The sequence below is a fragment of the Balaenoptera physalus genome, assembly GCF_965194825.1.
Source record: "Balaenoptera physalus genome assembly, chromosome: Y".
Classification (NCBI taxonomy): domain Eukaryota; kingdom Metazoa; phylum Chordata; class Mammalia; order Artiodactyla; family Balaenopteridae; genus Balaenoptera; species Balaenoptera physalus.
The window spans coordinates 7,403,590-7,425,619 of NC_138904.1; the positions used below are offsets into that span (position 1 = coordinate 7,403,590).

The 22,030-nt window shown below is 32.7% G+C and overlaps 1 protein-coding gene across 29 annotated transcripts in view; it reads right to left on the reverse strand.

Moving 5' to 3' along the window:
* LOC309653428 (lysine-specific demethylase 6A-like) overlaps positions 1–22,030 on the reverse strand; it is a 164,280-nt gene that overhangs the window by 20,438 nt on the left and 121,812 nt on the right. For 27 of the 29 annotated variants that reach the window (XR_014259154.1, XR_014259155.1, XR_014259156.1 and 24 more), the window contains 8 exons: positions 18,567–18,696; positions 16,705–16,810; positions 16,062–16,267; positions 9,621–9,685; positions 9,466–9,540; positions 8,646–8,794; positions 4,353–4,467; positions 1,067–1,254 (listed from right to left, as the gene is read on the reverse strand). Coding sequence is in view for 25 of the 29 variants with exons in the window: in XM_082448076.1 (XP_082304202.1) it covers positions 1,067–1,254; positions 4,353–4,467; positions 8,646–8,794; positions 9,466–9,540; positions 9,621–9,685; positions 16,062–16,267; positions 16,705–16,810; positions 18,567–18,696 (1,034 nt within the window). In the remaining 4 variants the exon portion in view is untranslated. The remainder of the gene's footprint in view (positions 1–1,066; positions 1,255–4,352; positions 4,468–8,645; positions 8,795–9,465; positions 9,541–9,620; positions 9,686–16,061; positions 16,268–16,704; positions 16,811–18,566; positions 18,697–22,030) is intronic. The other 2 variants (XM_082448083.1, XM_082448084.1) reach the window with 1 other exon arrangement.

Consider the following 22,030-nt stretch of genomic DNA (forward strand, 5'->3'; position numbering starts at 1 on the left):
CACCGCGATGAAGAGTGGCCCCCACTTGCCACAACTGGAGAAAGCCCTCGCACAGAAACGAAGACCCAACACAGTCATAAATAAATAAACATTAAAAAAAAAAAAAAATCTTTAAAAAAAAATGTACATCTCAGAAATAACTAAATTTCCTTGTCAATTGCATTATTATGAACTTTCATCCAATCTTTAACCGTGGTCATTTTTAAGTCTTTTGTCATTTACAGACAGTTTTGGGTGTACTCTGATGCTTTTGGAAAAATGTTCCTATAAAAGGGTTTCATCTTCAAGGAATTCATGGAAGACTCTGACAAGTACAGGTTTCTGGTAACTGACTATACTGCTGAACTGAGTGAATAAGCATTTTCAGAACTCTAATGGAAAACTGATGAATTCATAAAAGTGCTAACAAAAGATCAAGATGAAAAAAAATGGGACTGAATGAACTAATGAGGCTAATTATAATTTTTTGACTTCCTGTTTCAATAAAAAATTTAAAAAAAACTGTTTTATAAGAATTACAGTTAAAAATTATCATTAAAGACCACTTACTATGTGGTAAGCATTGTGCGTGGCTCTTTTCACATCTCATTAAATTCTCTGAAACCCTCATTTTTTCAGACTAAAAGAATTTCTCATTTTTCAGATTAAAACAATGAGGCACTGAGATTTCAAAACACTTATCCAAAGTCACAAAACTAACAAAGACCAGGTTTTTAATCTTATATATATTAGACAGAGTTTGACGTAAGACTGTTCATGTGATATATCAGAAGAAATAAAAGTCTAAAAAATAACTAGTCTGCTTTGCTTTTCCCTATAAAAGATTTCCTTTATAAAAAGGACACACAACAGTCTAAAATATCAAAAGTATATCCTCTGTGACTACAAAAGCATGCATTTGTTACTTGCTACATCCATTTCTTAACTTGAATTTACTCTCTGTACTAACAATTGAGATTTTTCCTAGGACACAATTTTTCAATTTTTGTGAGTTATTTTCTAATAGAAAAATAATACATATTAGAATTCTTTAAAATGTAAAACCTGTCATTATTATTTATAATACCTGTAAGTGGACCAACATTCCAAGCAATATTGTTGCACCAGCCAACAGCCTGAACCCAGTGCACAGTGCCTGCATTTATCCAGACCAAATCTCCAGGTCTTTGAATAAACCTATATACAGGAACATTAGCTTCATAAAGATCTTCAAGATTGGGCCACCAAGAACTCATCAAGAAATTCAAATTATTTCTGAAAAAAATAATGAATAATGTTAACGGATAAAGTTTCTTTTAATGTCTCATCAAAAATGGAGAGATAATTTCAAAAGACTAAAAGATGCTCTTACTGTATACTTCATTAAAACTTAACAGTACTGTAGCAAGAACTATACATTTCAAAACTGAGAGCTCTAGAACATAAGAAGCAGTCCTGAAAAAAATTAATAGCAGATGAAAATAGGTATAATTATTCAAAGATCTGTACCATATGCCTAAACTTACTTTTCAAAAGTACAAAAGTTAAATTTTCAAATTATACTTAAATAAACTGATTTTTTGGTTTAATGTCAATTTGATTTAGATATAATTCACATGCAATAAATTCACCCATTTAGGAGTGTTGACAAATGGGTAAGTACCATCACAAGACAGAACATTTTCTTTAAGATTTGGGGCACTATGATTTCAGTGGCAATTGTTCAACTATGTCAGTAAGAAAGCAGTCACAGACAATACATACATAAACAAACAGGTGTGGCTATGTACTAGTAAAACTTTACAAAAGAGTTGGCAGGCCAGAACAAACTAATTTTTAAATTTTCTTTCAACAAGGAATATTTTGATTTACTCCTTCTTCTTAAAGAACCTCTTTAATATCTAGGAATCTGTTAAACAGGAAATTTAGAGACTACTTCTTACCTAGAATCCTATGGCAGATGTAAGAGCAAAGACCTTCCCTCAATTCAACAGTGGAAGAAGACTTCTGCCTCTTGTTTTCTCCCAGGAATTTGAGAGAAGGTCCTTGTTCTTACATGAATCAACACTACCAGCAACACCAAAGCAGGTAAACCAAATTATTAAGCTTTTATTTAAATTCTGTTTTTAATTATTCTGCTTCATTACAGTATTAGGTATTTTAATGAAACTATGTTACCAATTTTTCTACTAGGAATAGTAAGATTAACAATTTCAAATTATTTAATTTTTTTCAATAGAAAAAATTCACATGGTATGACTGTTCCTTTCTGAAGATCCAAGAAAAGCTTTTGCTTTATTTCTATGTTTTCTCTGAAAAAAATATGATGGAGGGTGCCTTTGAGTTGTCTCTAAGAATCCACCTTCTATTCCTTTTTTTTCCTTCTAAAATGGAAGGATTTTCTTGAGACAAGTCTGACTGACATTGACCTTTAAGGGATAAACACTGGTTCTTCTTTGGTATAACGTTTCAAATACTGCGAGGAAGGGGAGGGGAGGGGGAGGGGCGAGAAGGGAAGGGAGAAATGACGAAAGAAGAAAAGAAAAAAGTATAAGCACAGTACAAACCTTAGCCCTATTTCACCCAACACTGCCAACATGAATGAAACTCTCCATAAAAATAAAAAATTCTCCATAAAAATTTTTAAAACTCTCCATAAAAATAAAAACTAAAATAAAATAATAAAAGAAAAGAAAAAAGAAAAAAATAATAGAAGAAAAAAAAAAGAAAGGAAAGCCAACCATGGCATATAGATCAAGCATTTTTTTCAAAAGTTCAAAACAGGGATTGATTTTAACATAACATGTTATCCGGAATCATGAAATAAACTACAGAACTTACAGACATTAGAAGCAATATCCTTCTGCAAAACAATATATAGTAAAAAGCTGAGAGGACAAGTGGCATTCTGCAACTTAAGATAACCTGATTATTTTTATTACATAACCTGATTATTTTTATTACTCTGGAGTTTAAACTTCGGGGATATCACCTATCTTTTCCAACTATACTTGACCTAAGATATTTGAAAGCAAAGAAAGTTAAACCCTGCAAATAGTCAGTTCCTACTCAAAATAATAAGAATCACTATATTGTATGTGTAACAACTACCACACAATATAAGAAATAAATGCTTTCTGCAGCACAGTGCAGATTTCCCATATGACAATTCTTCCGCCCTGCTTAAGTCACTAGTTTTCTGGTGGACAAAAGTTCAGATAGAAGATTATACTATTTTCCTGGGGGGTGGGGGGGGGGGGAAGAAAAACAAAACAAAAAGAAACAAGAAAGATTATACTGTTTCCCTGATCAATTTTAAAATTTAAAAAATTTCATCTTTCTTATCACATAAGGAAAACTTATACATAAGTCATTAAAAACTGACTATATCTTGACAGTAATTAAGAGAAGTTTGGAGTATTGTTCTTTTTAACCACTATGACATACTTTTTACTAAATAAACTATGAGTAAAGACTCTATAATGTTAAAGATTTTAGTATATGAAATATGTGTATTGATTTTAAAATAATCACACATGAAAATTATGAGAATTATATCCAATTTTTAATTGTGTAAGTATACGATGTATAATTTACACTACAGCAGTATCATTACCAACTCTGAAAACAGCAGGTAATTTGCTTGCTACTGGACACTGATAATTTTAGGCTGAATTTACAAAGATATGCAAGCTTGAGTTATGAGTAAGGTGATTAATTTTGGAATTCTTGCCATTTCTAAATTCAATTATAATGAGCCTAATTTTTCTTTAAAGCACAATTTTCAAATGAATGTATCAGTTTTAAAAATTAACATAAAAAACAATTCACTCCCTAGTCTCTGAATTCGTATCTATTACTATTGCACAGACTGGTTTCATGGCATCTTTCATTTGATATAAGAAAATAAAAGATGTGAAATAAAATCATTTATAATAAATTGTTAATGGTATTTATCATTAGATAAATGATAATTAAAACTTCAGGATCAGGGCTTCCCTGGTGGCACAGTGGTTAAGAATCTGCCTGCCAATGCAAGGGACACAGGTTCGAGCCCTGGTACCAGAAGATCCCACAGGCCGCGGAGCAACTAAGCCCATGCGCCACAACTACTGAGCCTGTGTGCTACAACTAGTGAAGCCCACATGCCTAGAGCCTGTGCTCCGCAGCAGGAGAAGCCATCACAATGAGAAGCCCCCGTTCACCACCACTAGAGAAAGCCTGCGCGCAACAACGAAGACCCAATGCAGCCAAAAATAAATAAATAAGATAAATAAATTTATTTTTTAAAAAAATTCAAGATCAGACTTTGTCCTTTACAATCACTGTTTTCTCATAATTATTTTAAATGAAAATTTAGTTCAGAAACCTACTTTTCACAGAAGTCATTCAGAACACCCCAATAATCCTCAGGAACAACAAACCATTCACAATCACCTGGACCAATATTTATGTTAACAGAACAAAAGTTGTTATTTTCTTGGTGACCTGAAATGTAAAAGGAAAAAAAAAATCATTATTACACTGTAAATTCAATGAGAGAAATGAGCCTTTGAATCACTGAGTTGTTTTGAGGATTAGGTGAAGAATAAATGCTTATAAATCAATGAAGAGCATATAAATAAGCAATAAATATTAGCTATTATCACTATTACTACATCCACCTCTAAAAACTACCCCAACTCACAAACAGTATAGAAAATTAATGAATGAGGTATGGTTTTCAAAATGTAACTTGGCCCCTTAGCAACTTGTAACTATGATAAACATCCCAATTTGATGTTGTTACATACTGTAAATGCTTATAACTCTCCCACCAGAGACAGAGATGGTAATCTCTTAGAATGTGGGTTGAGAGCAACCTAAATTTTTCAGAACACATGTAAAGGCCATGTCAGAATGTAAACTGTTGTAGCACATACCATTTCTTTTATGTATCAATAAGTAAGAACAGTAACTTTACCAAACAGGAACTTAACACAATGTTTGTTTGAATTATACAGAGCAGACTAAAACATATCACAAATTTCTTCTAAGGAAATCCTTAGATATCCGTAGGATAATAATGAGGAACTACTGACATATGAACAAATGAAACACCCAAGAACTTTCAGGCACAAAGAGGTAATATACTAAATTTGGCTTCTGCCCCTAGATTTTAAATGCAAGAAGACATTTTCTATTTCCTTTGACTCATTTCATTTTCACATATTTACCTTTTAAAAATATTCCAAATAGGATGAAATAATTTTCAAATACAAATGAACCTTAATAGATCTAGTCCAGGGACTTCCCTGGTGGTCCAATGGTTAAGAATCCACCTTCCAATGCAGGGGATGTGGGTTCAATCTCTGGTTGAGGAACTAAGATCCCACATGCTGCAGGGCAACTAAGCCCGTGTTCCACAGCTAGAGAAAAGCCCACGAGCCACAACAAAAGATCCTGCATGTTGCAGCTAATATCCAACACAGTCAAAAAAAAAAAAAAAATCTAGTCAATACTATACATACATTTAAAAATCTTGAAAGATGAAATTCTTGCCTGCTATTATGAAGTTAGTAGTGAAAAAGAATGCCAAGATAGTAAATCTTTTTTCAATTATTAGCATTTTTCATATTTCTTTCCACCTGACCCAAATACTGACAAAACAGTATCATGTAAAGTGAATTTCCAATAATAGCCTGGGAATAAACATTCCAACCAATGGGTTCTATGCCTGGCTGTACAACAGAATCCCTGAGGAGCTTTTAAAAAGTACTACATCCCATCCTCAAAATGATTCAGTATTTCTTCTAAAAGCTTTCCAGAAGATTCCAATGAGCACACAAAGCTGGGCACCCTAACTCATTACATAAAAGCAACAACCTATTTTAAAAAGTTAGTTGGCCACTTTACAGTGAGAATGTGGTGAAGAAGAAAGAACTATAGCTGCTGCAAGGAGAAAACAGAAAAACAAGAAAATGACATGTAGCCTGTACATATCAGCATATAGTTGAACTGGCTGTTTCCTGCTAACGTCTGACCTAACTTCCAGAGACCAGAACTTACAAAATTATTAAGTATCTAGACTGTCACCTATGACATAAGCAATGTCAACACAAAGGGAACAAAGATGATTTTATATTTGCATTGAATGAAACTTTATGATTTTAAATCAGGAGATGGCAAACTATGGCCTCTTGGCCAAACACCTGTTCTTATATAAATAAAATTCTTGGGATGCAGATAGGTTTATTAGTTTATGCTCTGTCTACAGGTGTATTCATACTACAACATCAGAATTAAGCAGTTATAACAGAGACCTTGTGCACTCTCATAACTTCACACTGCTGGTTGGCAAACCATACACAAATTGCCTTAACACCATTATAACTCAATAGCATCTTAACTGGAAAGCACATCATCATACTTCAACATTTCATTTCTTTAAATTACAAGTGCATAACCATAATGTGAAGAGAAGAAAAACAAATGACAAATGTAACACTTTTAAGGTATTTAGGAATGTGAATGATTTACTCCATTTAACAGGAAAGCAATGTACTTACCATGTAATGATGTTCTTTCTGTGCTAAAATATTACTATGTTCCTTGAAACTACCAAACCAAATGATCATTACATTATGTCTCATATGGCAACAGTGAAAGAAAACTTAGAAAACTTAAAATGCATTATATGATCATGGCAGAAATTTTCACCAAACAAACAAAAAAAACAAAACCGAGGCTGAATCAAAGTTCGTCTCTGGGCAGGCAAGCAAAGCTATTTACAGATAGCATGTTAATTAAAGCATGTTTGGTTGTAGCGGGTAAAAAAACATTTCTAGAGAAAACAAAATGTTTCCACATGATTAGCCTTTTGTTGAGAACAGCTACTCAATGAAGATGATGGACGTCATATCAGTAATCAATTAAAAAATGTAGTAAATAACTTTTGAGGAAACAATGATCTATTAAAAACAAAGAAAATCATTTCAAGCAGTTTTTCTTGGCCCTTTATAAGTCAACAAGTACTACTAATACTACTCAGTTGGTATTGTTTACTTGAGGAGTCAATGCCAAATGTGAAGTCACTGAAGATTTTGTCTCTAAAAGTGATCTTCACAGGACCAACTGTTAAGTGAGAATATTTTCAAAGTTGCAAAAATATTAAATCAAGTACTACTGCATTGGAATCTACTAAGAATTACAACTAATGGTAGGGAAAATATGCCTGGGAGAAAAAAGTGTACTTGGAAAATTAACAAAGTCTGTAAAAATGTTCAGGTACTAGATGTCTGTGGTTTTTCATTGTACTATTATTCACTGACAGATACTTTACAAAAATTGCGTGTGTGTGTGTGCACACGTGCGTGCCACTCTCAAAGACTTAATACCAAATCCATGAATTTGGGACAGAAACAGAAGCCGACTGTCCTGATATTCCCCATGGCTTTGCAGTGGTGACACTGTGCTATAATTTTTAGAGACTGGAAATTTTTTGAATGAAGCCAACTGTCAGCCATTGATAAAGGTACATTATACTCTGCTGTGGTATTAAAAATTAAATGAAATGCTACATATTCTTTCCCTTAAACATCTGTTGCAAACCCTAATGCAAACCCTAATGCAAGTGCAGAGAACATTTCCATATTGCAAAAGCCTTCTAACTGACCTTCAACTGAAAAAACTGCATCTGAAATGCAATTAAATACAAAAGGAAAATGTAAAGTAAGACAAAAACAAAAACAACAACAAAAAACCCTAACAGAATTCTGTAAATGCCTGCCAACTAGTTAAAGGCACTCAATAAAATAAGCTCATAGATTAATAACAATATCTGGCAGCATTTATTTACATGAAAAATATTTTTAAAGATGAAACATGTAAAAATCTCACTACATAAAGCTTTAACAGATGTACATTTGTAGCTTATTCTGATGACAGGGAATACTGACTTTGAGCCCCAGTAAGATAAAATGTTATTCCCCCTTTAGGGTTATTTGTATGTTGTCAATTATTTGTCTCAATTTTGTCTCAACTATTAGGTATTTTGACTTTCATCAATGAACAGACATGGAAGTAAGTTTTTTCTATTTTTACATATGTATCGTCATAATATTCTCAATTTAACCTCTTGGCTTATAAAGCATAAAATACTTACTATTTAACTTTTTAAGTTACCTGACTTCTGCATTAGTTTCTGAATTACATTTTAAGAAATATAATGGGACAGTTTAGCAAATACTAGAGCATTCCAAACTTTAAGTATTTTCAGTGAAGCTTTTATTACATGTAGTATACATACTAGTTCATTATTAGTAAGAACTGTAACTGTGATGAACAAGAAGTGGAAAACTGACAATCTGCAGTCAATGGAATCAAGACAAAGCCTCTCAAGCGCTTTAAGTTCCTTTACTCACTGAGCAACTTAATGTCCCCTTGCTAGGTTAAATTTTTCTGATCGTCTTGATGCTTACATATAAAAAGGATAAAAGTCACACTGACAGAACAAATTAATATTCTAAGCTTTAATTACAAATTATTTTTGCCTATTAGAAAGAATTTTTAAATCCTTTTGGCTTTATTAGTTACAAACGGGAAAGTGATTGCAGGTGCATCTATTACATTTAACTAAATAACTCTTTTTCTCAACTCTACAAGGGTAGTTATTTCATAAAAATAACCTGGTGTCCGACTCCCTGGAACTTTCATGTACAGCTGAACTGTATTCATGCCCAGTACGGTATGACCAAGATGGCTTAGAAGATTTCCTGCTGATACAACACGTACAAAAGCCGGAAGTTTAGTCAGTTCATGCAGCTGCAACTTCCACCTGAAATACAGTAACAGATTACAAGTATAATCCTGCAGCAAATATTTATGAGAATTAACCATGTCCTCAAAAATCTTGTGATCCAATTAGAAAACATTTAAATCTCTAATATTATACTTTTAAGATCAAAAGAACTAGTATTTAACTCTTTCCAAAAACAAGTCCTAAAGCAGGTTACTTAAAAAAAAAAAAAATCATAAAAATTTATGATAATCTTATAAATGAAAGAAATAATTTTTATTTGTAAATCTGTAAAACTGTTTTGGCATTCTTTGGTAACAAAAATCTAAATTCATAATCTAGGGACTTCCCTGGTGGTCCAGTGGGTAACTCTGTGCTCCCAATGCAGGGGGCCTGGGTTCAATCCCTGGTCCGTGGAACTAGATCCCACATGCATGCCGCAACTAAGAGTCCACATGCCACAACAAAGATCCCATGTGCCCCAACTAAGACCCGGAGCAGCCAAAATAAATAAATAAATAAATAAATAATGTAACAAAAATCATTCTGTTAACACTAGCATTTTTAGCTAGAACTTCTTTGTCAACACACACACAAACACACACACACACACACATTATAACCACTGGATTAAAGAAAATATGAAAGTAGGCAGTTTCCAATCCTGCAATCCTATTTGTACTTCATGGAAATAGAACAGGAGGCCTTACTTTTTGGCATCAGAGAGGTCAATGTTAGTCCCAAATTTTATAGTTTTAAAAGGTCCTTTCCTTCTCCTTCCAGAACTATAAAAAAAAAAAAAATTAAATTAAATGAAATTCATGCCTTTTGGACAGAAATAGAGTGCACACTAAAATTTACTTACTTATCTGAAGATGTGGATTCATTATCCGAATATTCTTTATGTTGCATTCTTTTCTCATTTTCTTCCTATAGATTAAGCAAATACATTCACACTTAGTATTGTGCTACAGACTACAGTTCCCATTATACAACTGAATAAAAGCCATACCTACATGAGTGCTATTGGTTATGATCTGAAAACTAATTTGCTATAGGCACATTTCACCAAAAAAGCAAAGTTTGTTTTTCCCTACATATACTCTTCAATAAGAATGACATTTGCAGGTTCTTGTACTTGCCACAAATACAAAATGATAAAGAAAAAAAAATTGAAGCAAGATTCTGTAATCTTGCTAAGTATCAAAATTACTTATGAATGCCAAGAATCAATGCTGAAGCACATATTCTAAACTGGCAGAAGTGTGTGTGCATACAAAAACAACAGTTATGAGATGTATAGGGTAAGAAATTCAAGATTGTCTATTATTAACTATAGATCTCTTTTGTTATTATGACCTTGCCTGTGGGGAGTACACTAAGAAAATTAAGGGAATATAAAGAAATTCTTCACAGACGAAATTACTGACACAATAAATTCTATATAAATAACAAAACACATAGCACTAGTAAGGAAATTAAATGCTGAATAAAAATGTGTTATTCTCTTGACAAAGGTGTTAATATAATTCTATGAGGAAATGGTGTTGTAACAACTGGAAATTCACATTTAAAAGAATGATGTTAGGCCCCTTCCTTTTATCAAATAGAAAAATTAATGGATCAATGACCCAAATGTAAGAGCTACAACTATAAAACTCTTACAATAAAACATAAGAGTAAATCTGAATGACCATGTAATTAGGCAAAGATTCCTTAGCTCTGACACCAAAAGTAAAGCAACTGAAAAAAAAAGTATTCACCTAAACTTTAAAATTCTGTGCTTCAAAGGACACCATCAAGAAAAAGTGAAATGACAACTCACAGAATAGGGAAACGAATCACAGATTAAATACTTTACAAAATGACTTTGTCAAACACGTAAGAAGCTCGGAAGTAGCCACTGCATCCTAACCACAAGTACAAACCATGCAATGAATAATTCTCAGATTACTTAAGAGAAGTGAGAACACATGGCAAACTGTTGCCCCCAAAACTGGAGAGAGGGGTGAATAACGGAAATCAAAACTAATGGGAGCAGAAACCTCCATGGATACCTATGCTGGGGAAAGAAAAACCACAGAAAATATCAGAAAAAATCCCCTTCTGAAACATACCAGAGCATTATTTTCTTCTTAGCAAGATCTGCCCTCAAGAGAAACTACTTAACCAGAGCCTAACTTTTCTGGGATTTTATCAGACCTACATCTCCAGAGAGGAGGGAAATACCCATCTCCAGCTCACTCTAGCCATCCAGTCTTACTCAAAGAATGGGGAAAACAAAAACCCAAAGATGAAGCACTAGTGAAGTTCACAGTATAGAGGCACAGGTTCACAAAGACTGAGACCAAATCATAGGATAATAGAATATTTCCCCTACCCCAATATTTTTTACCAATACATTACTAAAGCTTATTTACAGCAGTTCCTTTTACCCAGCACATCATGTCTGTCTTTCAACAAAAAATTACAAGGTATACTAGAAGTCAGAAAAATAGCATGAAAACACATAGCAAGCACCGGGAACAGTCTCTGACATGGTGCAAATGCTGGAATTCTAAGACTAATAATTTTAAATCGTAGTTTATTATGCAAAGAATTCTAAATGATAAAGTAGAAATCAAACTAAACAGATGGGCAATGTAAGCAGGGAAACGGAAATTTTAAAAAAGAACCAGAAAGAAACGCTAGAAGTCAAAAACATGAACAGAACTGAAGAATGCTTTTCATGGGAGTATTAAAAATGGTTACAGGTAAGGAAGAAATTTGAGTTTGAGGATATCTGAAATTTCCAAATTGGAAAAAGAAAAAAAAATTCACAAAGCACCCCCCAGAAGATGCAAGGACTGTGGGAAAGTTATGAAGATGTAACATACACAAACTGGCAATGTAGAAAGAGAAGAAATATATGAACAAGCAGGAATTCCCAGTGGTCCAGTATTTAGAACTCAGAACTTTCACTGCTGGGGCTGGGTTCAATCCCCAGCCTGGGAACTAAGATCCTGCATCCTGTGCAGTGCAGCAAAAATAAATAAATAAAAATAAAAAATAAGTAAATAAATAAACTCCTGCTCCCCCTCCCCAAATGAAGAGATATTAAACCACAGAACACAGAAGTTCTGAGTAAAATCAAGAAGGATAAATGTCCAAACCCTAAAGCTAGGTGTACAATACTCAAACTACAGAAAATCAAAGATACGGGAAGAGTTGAGAATTGGAGCCTGAGAAAATGAAAACATCTCATTTATACTGGATCAAACATAAGGATTAACATCCAACTCTTGTTCAGAAACCATGCATGCAAGAATACAGTGAAGCTGAAAAAAAAAAATCACACTAGAATTCTGTACCCTCAGAAATGACCCTTTAAAAGTAAAAGAGATGTAAAGGCTTTTCAGGTGAACAAAAATTTACAGACACTGCTGCTAGAAAAACTGCCTTGTCAAGAATATTTAGTTCTTTAGAGAAGATAAATGATACAGGTCAGAGTTTCTGATATACAAAAATAAAAGCATCCAAAAAAGGAGTAAGTGAAAGAAAATAAAAGTATTTCTTATATTTGTTTTTATAATTGATATAAATAACATTTAACACTGTATCATGTTTAGGTATACAATAAATGATTTGATATATGTATGTATTATAAAATGATTAAAATAAGTTTAGTTTTTGTTGTCTACACAGACACACCCATTTTCTTTATCTCTTCATCTGTGATGGACACTTAAGTTGCTGCCATTTTTGGTCTTGTAACTAATGCTACAATGAACAAGGGGCTGCAGATACCTTTTTGAGATAGTCATGATATATTCTTCAGGTATTTGGCAAGCAGTCCAACTATTGCATCCATGGCAGGTCTATTTTTAGTTTTTTTGAGGAACCTCCATATTTTTCTCCAGTGACTGTGCCAGTTTACCTACCCACCAACAGTACACCAGCATTCCTTATTCTCTACATCCTCACATATCTCTAGTTTTTTTAATGATAGCCATTCAAACAGGTATGAGGGTAGTATTGCATTGTGGTTTTTATTTGCATTTCCCTGACGATTAGTAATGTTGAGAATTTTTAACATGAACCAGCTGGCCATTAGTCTAACTTCTTTGAAAAAATATCTATTGCAATCCACTCCTCATTTTTAAGTGGATAATTTCTTTGTTTTCTGTTGAGTTATATGAATTTTTAAGTGGATAATTTCTTTGTTTTCTGTTGAGCTATATGAGTTCCGTATATACTTTAGATATTAAACACTTATCAGATATAAGATTTGCAAATATTTTCTGCCATTCTGTAGGTTACCTTCTTGTTTTGTTGATTGTTTCCTTTGCTATGCAGAAGTTTTTTAGTGTTGCCTTTGCATTTAGTGTCAAATCTAAAAAGTCACTGCCGAGACCAATGTCAAGGAGCTTACTGCCTATATTTTCTTCTAGGAGGTTTATGATTTCAGGTCTTACATTCAAGTCTTTAATCCATTTTGATGGTCTAATATTCTTCTTATTCTTAACTAATCTAACAGATTACACTTTGTTTAAAATAATAATAGAAACAAGGTATTTTATGTATGCAGATATATATATATATATATATATATATATATATATATATGAAATGAATGACACCAATGGTTCAAGGAGCAGTAGTGAAAAAATTGGCATAATGTGTAATAAGATACTCGTGCAGCCCCTGCAGCTGTACAGTGTTACTTGAAAGTAGAATTGGATTAGTTGTAAAGGTATATTGCAATCTCTAAGGCAACCACTAAAAAAAAAAATTTTAAGTATAACTGATGTGCTAAGAAAGCAGAGAAAAAGTATCATATACTATGCTCAATTAAAGTTTTTAAAAGGCAGAAACAGTGAAAGAAAAATATAAAGCAAAATATTAGTAAAATTAGCACAAAAAGTAACAAAAGGGTAGGTATTAATCAAACTATATCAGTAAGCATTTTGAATGTCAATGGTCTAAACACACCAATTAAAAGACAGAGGTTGTCAGAGTGGATAAAAAATTAAGACCCAAATACAAGTGGTGTATGAGGACCATGTTACATATAAAGACACATACACATTAAAAAAGAAATGGATGGCAAAATATATACCATGCTAACACTAATCAAAAGAATGTGGAAGTAGCTAAGATTAATTTCAGACAGGTTATACTTTGGAACAGAGACAAAGCAGAGCAATACAATGATAAATGGGTGAAGTCTTCAATAAGACAAAAATAATGCTTAATGTGTATAAGCCTAACAACAGCATCAAAATACATGTGACAAATTTTCTTTTTCATGTGGCAAAAACTGATGGAATTGCAAGGAGAAATAGATGAATCCACTAGTAGAGTTGGAGATTTCAATGAGGAATATTTTCAGCAGGCACACAACTAGTAAGGACACAATGGAACTCAATAGCTCCATCAATCAACTGAATGAAATGGACAATTATAGACTACTACATCAAAAACTACACATTCTTCTCAAGTTCACATGGAATGTTCTCTAAGACCACATTCCAGATCACTAAACACACCTTTGCAAATTCAAAAGATACAATACCTCCTGTCAAATAACAGTGGAACTAAACTAGAAATCAGTAAAACAAAGATAGACAGAAAATCCCAAAACACATGGATACTAAACAACACATGGTCAAAAAGAAAAATCTCAAAAGAAATAAAAAATTGTTTTGAACCAAATTAAAATGAAAACACAGAAGTCATAAAATTTGTGAGATGCACCCAACCCAGTCGTTGGCGAGAAATTTAGAGCAATCAGTACACATCCTTCTGAAAAGAATCTGAAATCAATCATCTAACTTTCCACTATATAACAAAATTAAATCCAAAAGAAGAGCATATTAAAACCAATGTAACAGCATAAGAAAAAAAGTATTAAGAATTAAAAATGAAGTCAATAAAACTGAAAATAAAACTCAAAAGAGAAAAATCAATGAAACCAAAAGTTGGCCCTTTGAAAAGATCAACAAAATTGATAAGGCCAGGCTGGGGGAAAAAATGAAAAAAACCCAAAAAACAACAACAAACCACAGGACAAAAATTACTAATAACATAAATAAAAGGCAGAACATCATTACAAACCCCATGGTCATTAAAGCATAATAAAAGAATACTATGAACAACTCTACACCCACAAATTTGATAACCTAGATGAAATGGACCAACTCCTTGAAAGACACAATCTACCACAAATAACACTGGGAGAAAGATAATCTGAGTAAACCTGTAACTATTTAAGCTGAATAACAATTAATATCTTTCCAGAACATAAAGCACAACCCTACCCAGATGAGTTCACTGATGAGTTCCACCAAAAATTTAGGAAGAAATTATGCCAGTGCTCTACAACCTATTCCAGAAAATAGAAGCAGAGGCAGTATTTCAACTATACTATGAAGCCAGGATATCGATTACCCTAATAGCAAAACATTACAATACATTACCAAAAACATTACAAGAGAACTACAGACTAATATAACCTCAACAAAAATCCTCAACAGTTATCAGCAAATCATACCCAACTATGTAGAAAAAGATTTATACATGATGTCAAACTGGGATTTATCCACTGTATGCAAGGTTTATTCAACATTAGAAAATCAATTGTTACAATACATCACACATCCACAGACTAAAAAAGAAAAATCACATTATCATGATAACAGATGCAGCAAAAGAAGTGACAAAAATTGAACACTTGGTACATGATAAAATTACTGTCACTGAACTAGGAATAGAGAGGAACTCCCTTCATTTGATAAGAATATTTACAAGAAAGCTATAGCTAACACCATATGTAGAGGGGAGAAATTCAAAGCATTCCCCAATAGGATCACAAACAAGGCAAGGCATATATTTTGAGATATTTTTGTAAATTTCTGCTTCTTTTGTAGTCTTCTTCAGAGACTATGAATGACACAGAAAGAGTACTAATGATTCCCTATGGAGTATCTTTCAAATAAAACAAAATGGAAACACCTTTTCATAGACCAAATAAACACAAGAGCGCTACCCAGGTAATATTCTTCACATTAAAATCACTCTACAACTATTATGTAGACCTACTTACTCTACAATTTTAAATAGAAACATTTCAAAAACAGGGAAATCTTGTAAAACAGTACTTTCTCTATTAACAGTATGTATTTTTGTTAACTGTAACTTTGTTTAAACATGTAAAAGTTTAATAATTTGTACATTTATAAAACCTAATTATATTAACTGAATACACTGTTAGAAAAGTAATGTGCATTTAATTTAGCAAAATAATCTCCATGAAATAAACACTTACTCTCAATGATTCCTGGAAGGAGGAGGCCTGGTACTGTGCATACTTAGCAATTGTAGTATGAGATCTATTACTTTCACAGTGCCAGATTTTCTTTGTTCCAGTGGGATCCCAGTTTTCATCTGCTGGTTGCAACAACTGTGTCCTCACCTCTACTTTGTGTTCATTGTTAGCTTCTACCAAAGTTTTGGTAGAGAAAAGTCCAAGATCTTCACGAATAAACAAATTTTGTTAATAAATAAAATTGTATTTGGTACAATGAATGTTTCAAAAGTACTTGAACAAACCTGCACAGCAGTCCCATGAAGCTTTACATCTAACCGTCATGACAGGGTATTAACAAGGGACTGAAGGAAATAGCAGGATCTAATTTTACCTACATTTTACACGCAAAAGGTCTTCTATTATCTAACTTAAATCACTCATGATGCCTAATAATACCAACTTAAAAACAAGGAAAAACCCACCCAAAATTTGCCAAAAGCCGCCAATAGAGGCATCATGTTAAAAATGTGCTAAGGAGACAGAAAGGAGGGGAGAACATTTAAATAAAAACAGAAAAAACTGGGAAAAAATGCATTTCTGCCAGTGTTTTAAAAAATGCAAGACAGTAAAAGAAATGTTCCAAGTTTTTTTTAAACCTTACCCAATTTAAGAACTCCAGCAAGGCCACGTATTACTGTAACAGGGTTTTTGGGATTTATACAAAATTGATGTAACGGAGGAAAGAAAGCATCACGCTTATTTTCCAACTGTAAAATTGAAATATTGTGTTAGATTTCAGAAAATGACTAAATATAATCCTGCAAATATGTTTTCATTTTTGTTGTCAGGCATTTTTACATTAACAATGTACCTTAGCCATTAACATTTAGGGCTACATATTACAGTATTTTATCATTAGTCCTTTCAGGAAAATCCTATTAGGAGAAAATCACTATATAAGTTTATTTTTAAAAAAATACATTTAATAAATTCTGAAATGATGTTGTTAACTTCTGATATCGCACTAACATTCACAAAATGATTTAAATAACTTAATAGTTCAAAGGTATTTCCCAAGCTTACTTATCAAGTGTACCTCCATAATTCCTGTATAGAAGAGGTAAAGAAGTAAAATTTTAAATTCAACATCAGAAGTGTTTTAAAAACTATTATCAAAATAAAAAATGATTTGATAAGACCCACAAAAGATATATCTCCAATTTGCATTTATTCCCACAAAGTTCAGTTTCAGAGGCTTAGTTTCATCTTTATATCTGGACCCTCCTTCACAGCAAGCTATCAGTAAAGTTTCATTTGGTAAAGGATTTACACAACGTCTGGTCAAAAAAAGGGCGAGAGGGCTTCCCTGGTGGCGCAGTGGTTGACAATCTGCCTGCCAATGCAGGGGACACGGGTTCGAGCCCTGGTCTGGGAAGATCCCACGTGCCGCGGAGCAACTAGGCCCGTAAGCCACAACTACTGAGCCTGCGCATCTGGAGCCTCTGCTCCGCAACAAGAGAGGCCGTGATAGTGAGAGGCCCGCGCACCGCGATGAAGAGTGGCCCCCGCCTGCCGCAACTAGGGAGAGCCCTCACAGAGAAACGAAGACCCAACACAGCCAAATTAATTAATTAATTAATTAATTAATTAATTAATTTTTAAAAAGGGCCACATTTCAAAAATGCTCTCTTATCTATAACATCATTCTAAATACTTCTGTCTTAGAACCTGATTGGAAGGACTTTTTTTTTCACAAACTCTAAAAAAAAAAAAATCATAGAAACTTTTGATTTAACTAATACCAACCACATTTCTTTACCAAATGCCTAAATTTCTGAGAAGTAAAAACACTCAGCTTCAAATTGAAAATTTATAATTATCTACTTATATTTAATCTTTTTACTAACATGCACTAATCATCATTTTTATAACCTCAACAACTTTTTTAGTTACAAAAAACTCTTTTTTATTGAAGCGTAACATCAAGGTCCATATAATCAGCAGACGGCAGAACAGAGATTTAGAAGCATGTTAACAAAAAACTGACATAAAACCAATTACCTATTGTTACTCAATTACCTATTGCTATATAATCCCAGTTCATAAGTGAGAAGACATTTTAAATTTAAATATTCTCTTCAAAAACTCTTTTTGAATACACCTGTGGTAACTTTTTCTACAAAAGGACAGATGGTAAATATCTTTGGTTCTGTGAACTACCTATGCTCTTTTGCTACTAGTTAACTCTGCCAATCTAGTGCAAAGCAGTCAGACAACATATAAATAAATGAACATGACTACGTAACAATAAGAATTCTATTCACAAAACCAGGCAGTGGACCATATTTAGATTGAAAGATAGCATTTGTGATCCTCTGGGATACAAACATGGTTTTCCAAAGTTTGTAACTTTTGAGAAAAAATTAAATTTTCCCTAAAAGGATCTATATTGGTTTAAAAATATACCTATAAAGACAGACAAGTTCAGACACTTGACATTTCTAGTTAGTTGATGAGACTCACATAAATACTAGGTGTGGGTGGATTCAACTTGTCCTTTGGCAAGGGTGGGTATGGTGAAGACGGTGGTCTTGGAGGTGGACATTTATCCAACAAAATGTGACTATTGGATAGGCCATTTTTATCTAGATTCCTAGAAAACAATTAGAAGAAAAATATCAGTTATATTGTAATTTTAAAAACACAAGATTAAAACAAGAGAAAATCTTAGGTTCTGTGTATAGGGCGTTTATAATAATAAAATCATTCTAGAATATTCATATCCATTCAGAAAAAAAGTTAATTTCAAAGAATAACTAAATATACTATATCCACATAACATGAATCATTCACAAAATATTTTTCCTCATAGTTTTCCAATTTATTTCCTCATCTAAAGAATATGAACTCCATTTCTTTCATATTTCACCTTTAGATTTGTTTCATTTAATGTTAAAAAAATAACTTGAACCAAAATATTTTAACTACCAATAATTTCACAGCAGTATTTGTCTCTTTTCCTACATCATATATCCAGATTACCTTTGTGACTACTTTCAAATCTAGGAAGCCCATTTGTTTTTTATTATCAAAACTGATTTTCTGTGCAGCTCCCTAAGATTAAGCAAGAATCCAGTCTACTATAGTTACAGACTATAATAATTTTTGAAGTGATTTGTATAGTCACTAAACATTCTCACATTGTATAAATTATTACGTGATGGTATCTGAATTATTTTTTTCATTCATTGAAAGGTATCATATTTGGTAAGTTATAAATTCTTTAAATGTAAGAATATTGCTTCCAAACTCTAACTCTCTTTTTAATATAAACCCATTATGGGGATATTTTTAAATTCTTAAAATTTTAAACTCAGAAAACAATACAGAAACCTGTTAAGCTTCTGAAATCATTCAAGTTGTCATATTCAATCACTGAAAGTAAAAACTAATCAATGAATTAAAATACACAAGGAAAACAGCTCTTAAAAATATTAAATTTTGGATAAGAATCCAAAAGCTCTACTTTGGAAACTGAAATAAATATACACTGTATTTCTTCAGAACAAATAACCGTATTTCTGAAAAAAAAATTACATTTAAAATCTTCAAATTATACAATTACAGAGGTTGAAGCAAAATAACCATTCCTTGTTTAGCTTTACTTTTGCTAAAGGGAAGAAAAGCCTGAAAGTCAGGATATTTTGGTAGGACTAATGAAAACTAAAGTTTCAAATGGAGTAGTTATCAACTTTGAAATGCCATAATAAACAGCTTCCATGTGTGTAAAACCTATTTTTTAAAAACAAAGAGTTGTGATTTTTTTTTCCCCCTGGCTGAGCCCTGTGTGCCTGCGTCCTGGGTTGCTTCCCTGACCAGGGGTCAAACCCAGGACCTTGGCAGTGAAACTGCGGTATCCTAACCACTGGACAGCCAGGGATTTCCCTTGGATGGGGTTTATAGTTATGAATTAGACTGAAAATGCAGATTTCTCTATTTTTAAAGAAAAGAATTTATAAATATGAATTACATTAAAATTTTATACTTAACCACCAATTAAGTTTAAATGCTAAATCAGCATCTAGGTTTTATTATCTGTCCACAAGTCATAATGACCCGTGTGTTTAAAGTTTATAAATTTAAAAACAGAATTGATCCTAATTTATAAAATCCACAGAACTGTTGCTTACAACAAAAATACATGTCTGAAGCTAACAGAGGAAAAAATTCAAGTACCCTTGTTAGGCCAGTGCAGTAAGACTCAATTATCTCTGTACAATAAAAGGAATCGGTTTCAATGCTGAATTACGTATCTGTCACTGTGTATTTTCCATGAAATGATTCAGTTTGATTACAAAAACTTGTTTTCCAGAGACAGAGATATGATACAATTTAATATAAATATTTTAGAATACCCTAACATATGGATCAAGTATTTGTGTTTGAAAAAATTTTATAAGCTTATTTAACATACTCTATATGAAAAATGAGACACAGTGACAGGAAGTGACAGCCAGTATAATTCTGCCTGTATGGATTTTATGGTCCTGTAACAGAATAAAGTATGAATATATAGAAAAGTCAAGTAATGGAAAGTAAAAACAGATTTGAAAACGGGGGTGTGGGGTGGGGGGGGGGTGGGTGGAGATGAAGCATGATCAAGGGAGCCAAAACTAACCAATCACTTGAAATGCTGAAATTACATTTTAAAATCTAAAATCTTAACAGAAGCAAAGATGCGATAAATGCAACAAAAAGGAATGAAACAACAGCAGTTTAAAATTTTAACAATACTTAAAAAACTTGTGAGAAATGTAGACAAAAGAGAAAACTGCTCAATAGTTCAATTACACAGATATTTACCAAAAAGAACTGATATGTTTTTGAAAATAAAGGAACCGTGTTTTTCCTCTGTTAAAATATCTATCAACCTTAATGCATAAGGATAGGGCTGTGGATAACAGAAAACAGATTAACTTCTAAATAGGTATGACTGCATTTTTTTTTAATGTGGATTATTTTTTAAAGTCTTTATTGAATTTGTTACAATATTGATTCTGTTTTATGTTTTGGGTTTTTTTGGCCGAGAGGGATGTGGGATCTTAGCTCCCTGACCAGGGCTTGCTTGAATCTGCAACCCCCGCATTGGAAGGTGAGGTCTTAACCACTGGACCACCAGAGAAGTCCCTGACTCCATTGCTCTTCAAGAGAAACTTTTTACCATAAAAATCTAACAAGGAAAGAAATGAAGTTGGGAAAAAAACAGAAGTGGGAAAGGCTACGGGTACCTCATTATTGCAGAAATGTACTACTATATAAAAATTATTTTTTAAATATCTTACTTTAAAATATCTTACTTTAAATACAACATTTAAATACAAAAAAATGAAAGGTGCTCTACAGATAACTCATATACAATTTAGATATTTTCCTCAATAAGTTTCTTATCAGTGAGATTATACTCTCACACTTATGATTCTTTGAACTAATCTGAATGCTGAGTCCTGCGAAGAACACACCACTATCAGTTAACACAACTGGTCCCCATAGGACAGTTATCATTTGCTGTCTTGGCTCTTTCTCTAAACTGGATAATAATTTTATCCTCAATTTTCAGAACCTGTCCTTTTATTCTCTTTCCTCCATCCTTTCTTTTCTATTCTTTGTTCTTAGCTTTATAATTGTTGGGGAGATGGTGAAAGGTTATATATCCCTTCACTAGTAAACTGGTAGGCATATCTACTGGAAAAACCAGGCATCCATAGGAATCTATGGCATTTTAAAGTTATTTGCAACTTATAAAAATAAATTTACACATCTGCAGTAATAAGGCAAAAGTCCTTTTACTAATTTCTGAGGCAAAAATTAAGAATGTTAGCCTGAATTAGGTGTTTACATACATTTCCAATATAAGGTGAGAAGATTAAAATTTAATCCACAATGAAAGTCAAAAACTTCTTAATTTTAATTATATTTTCACAAAATAG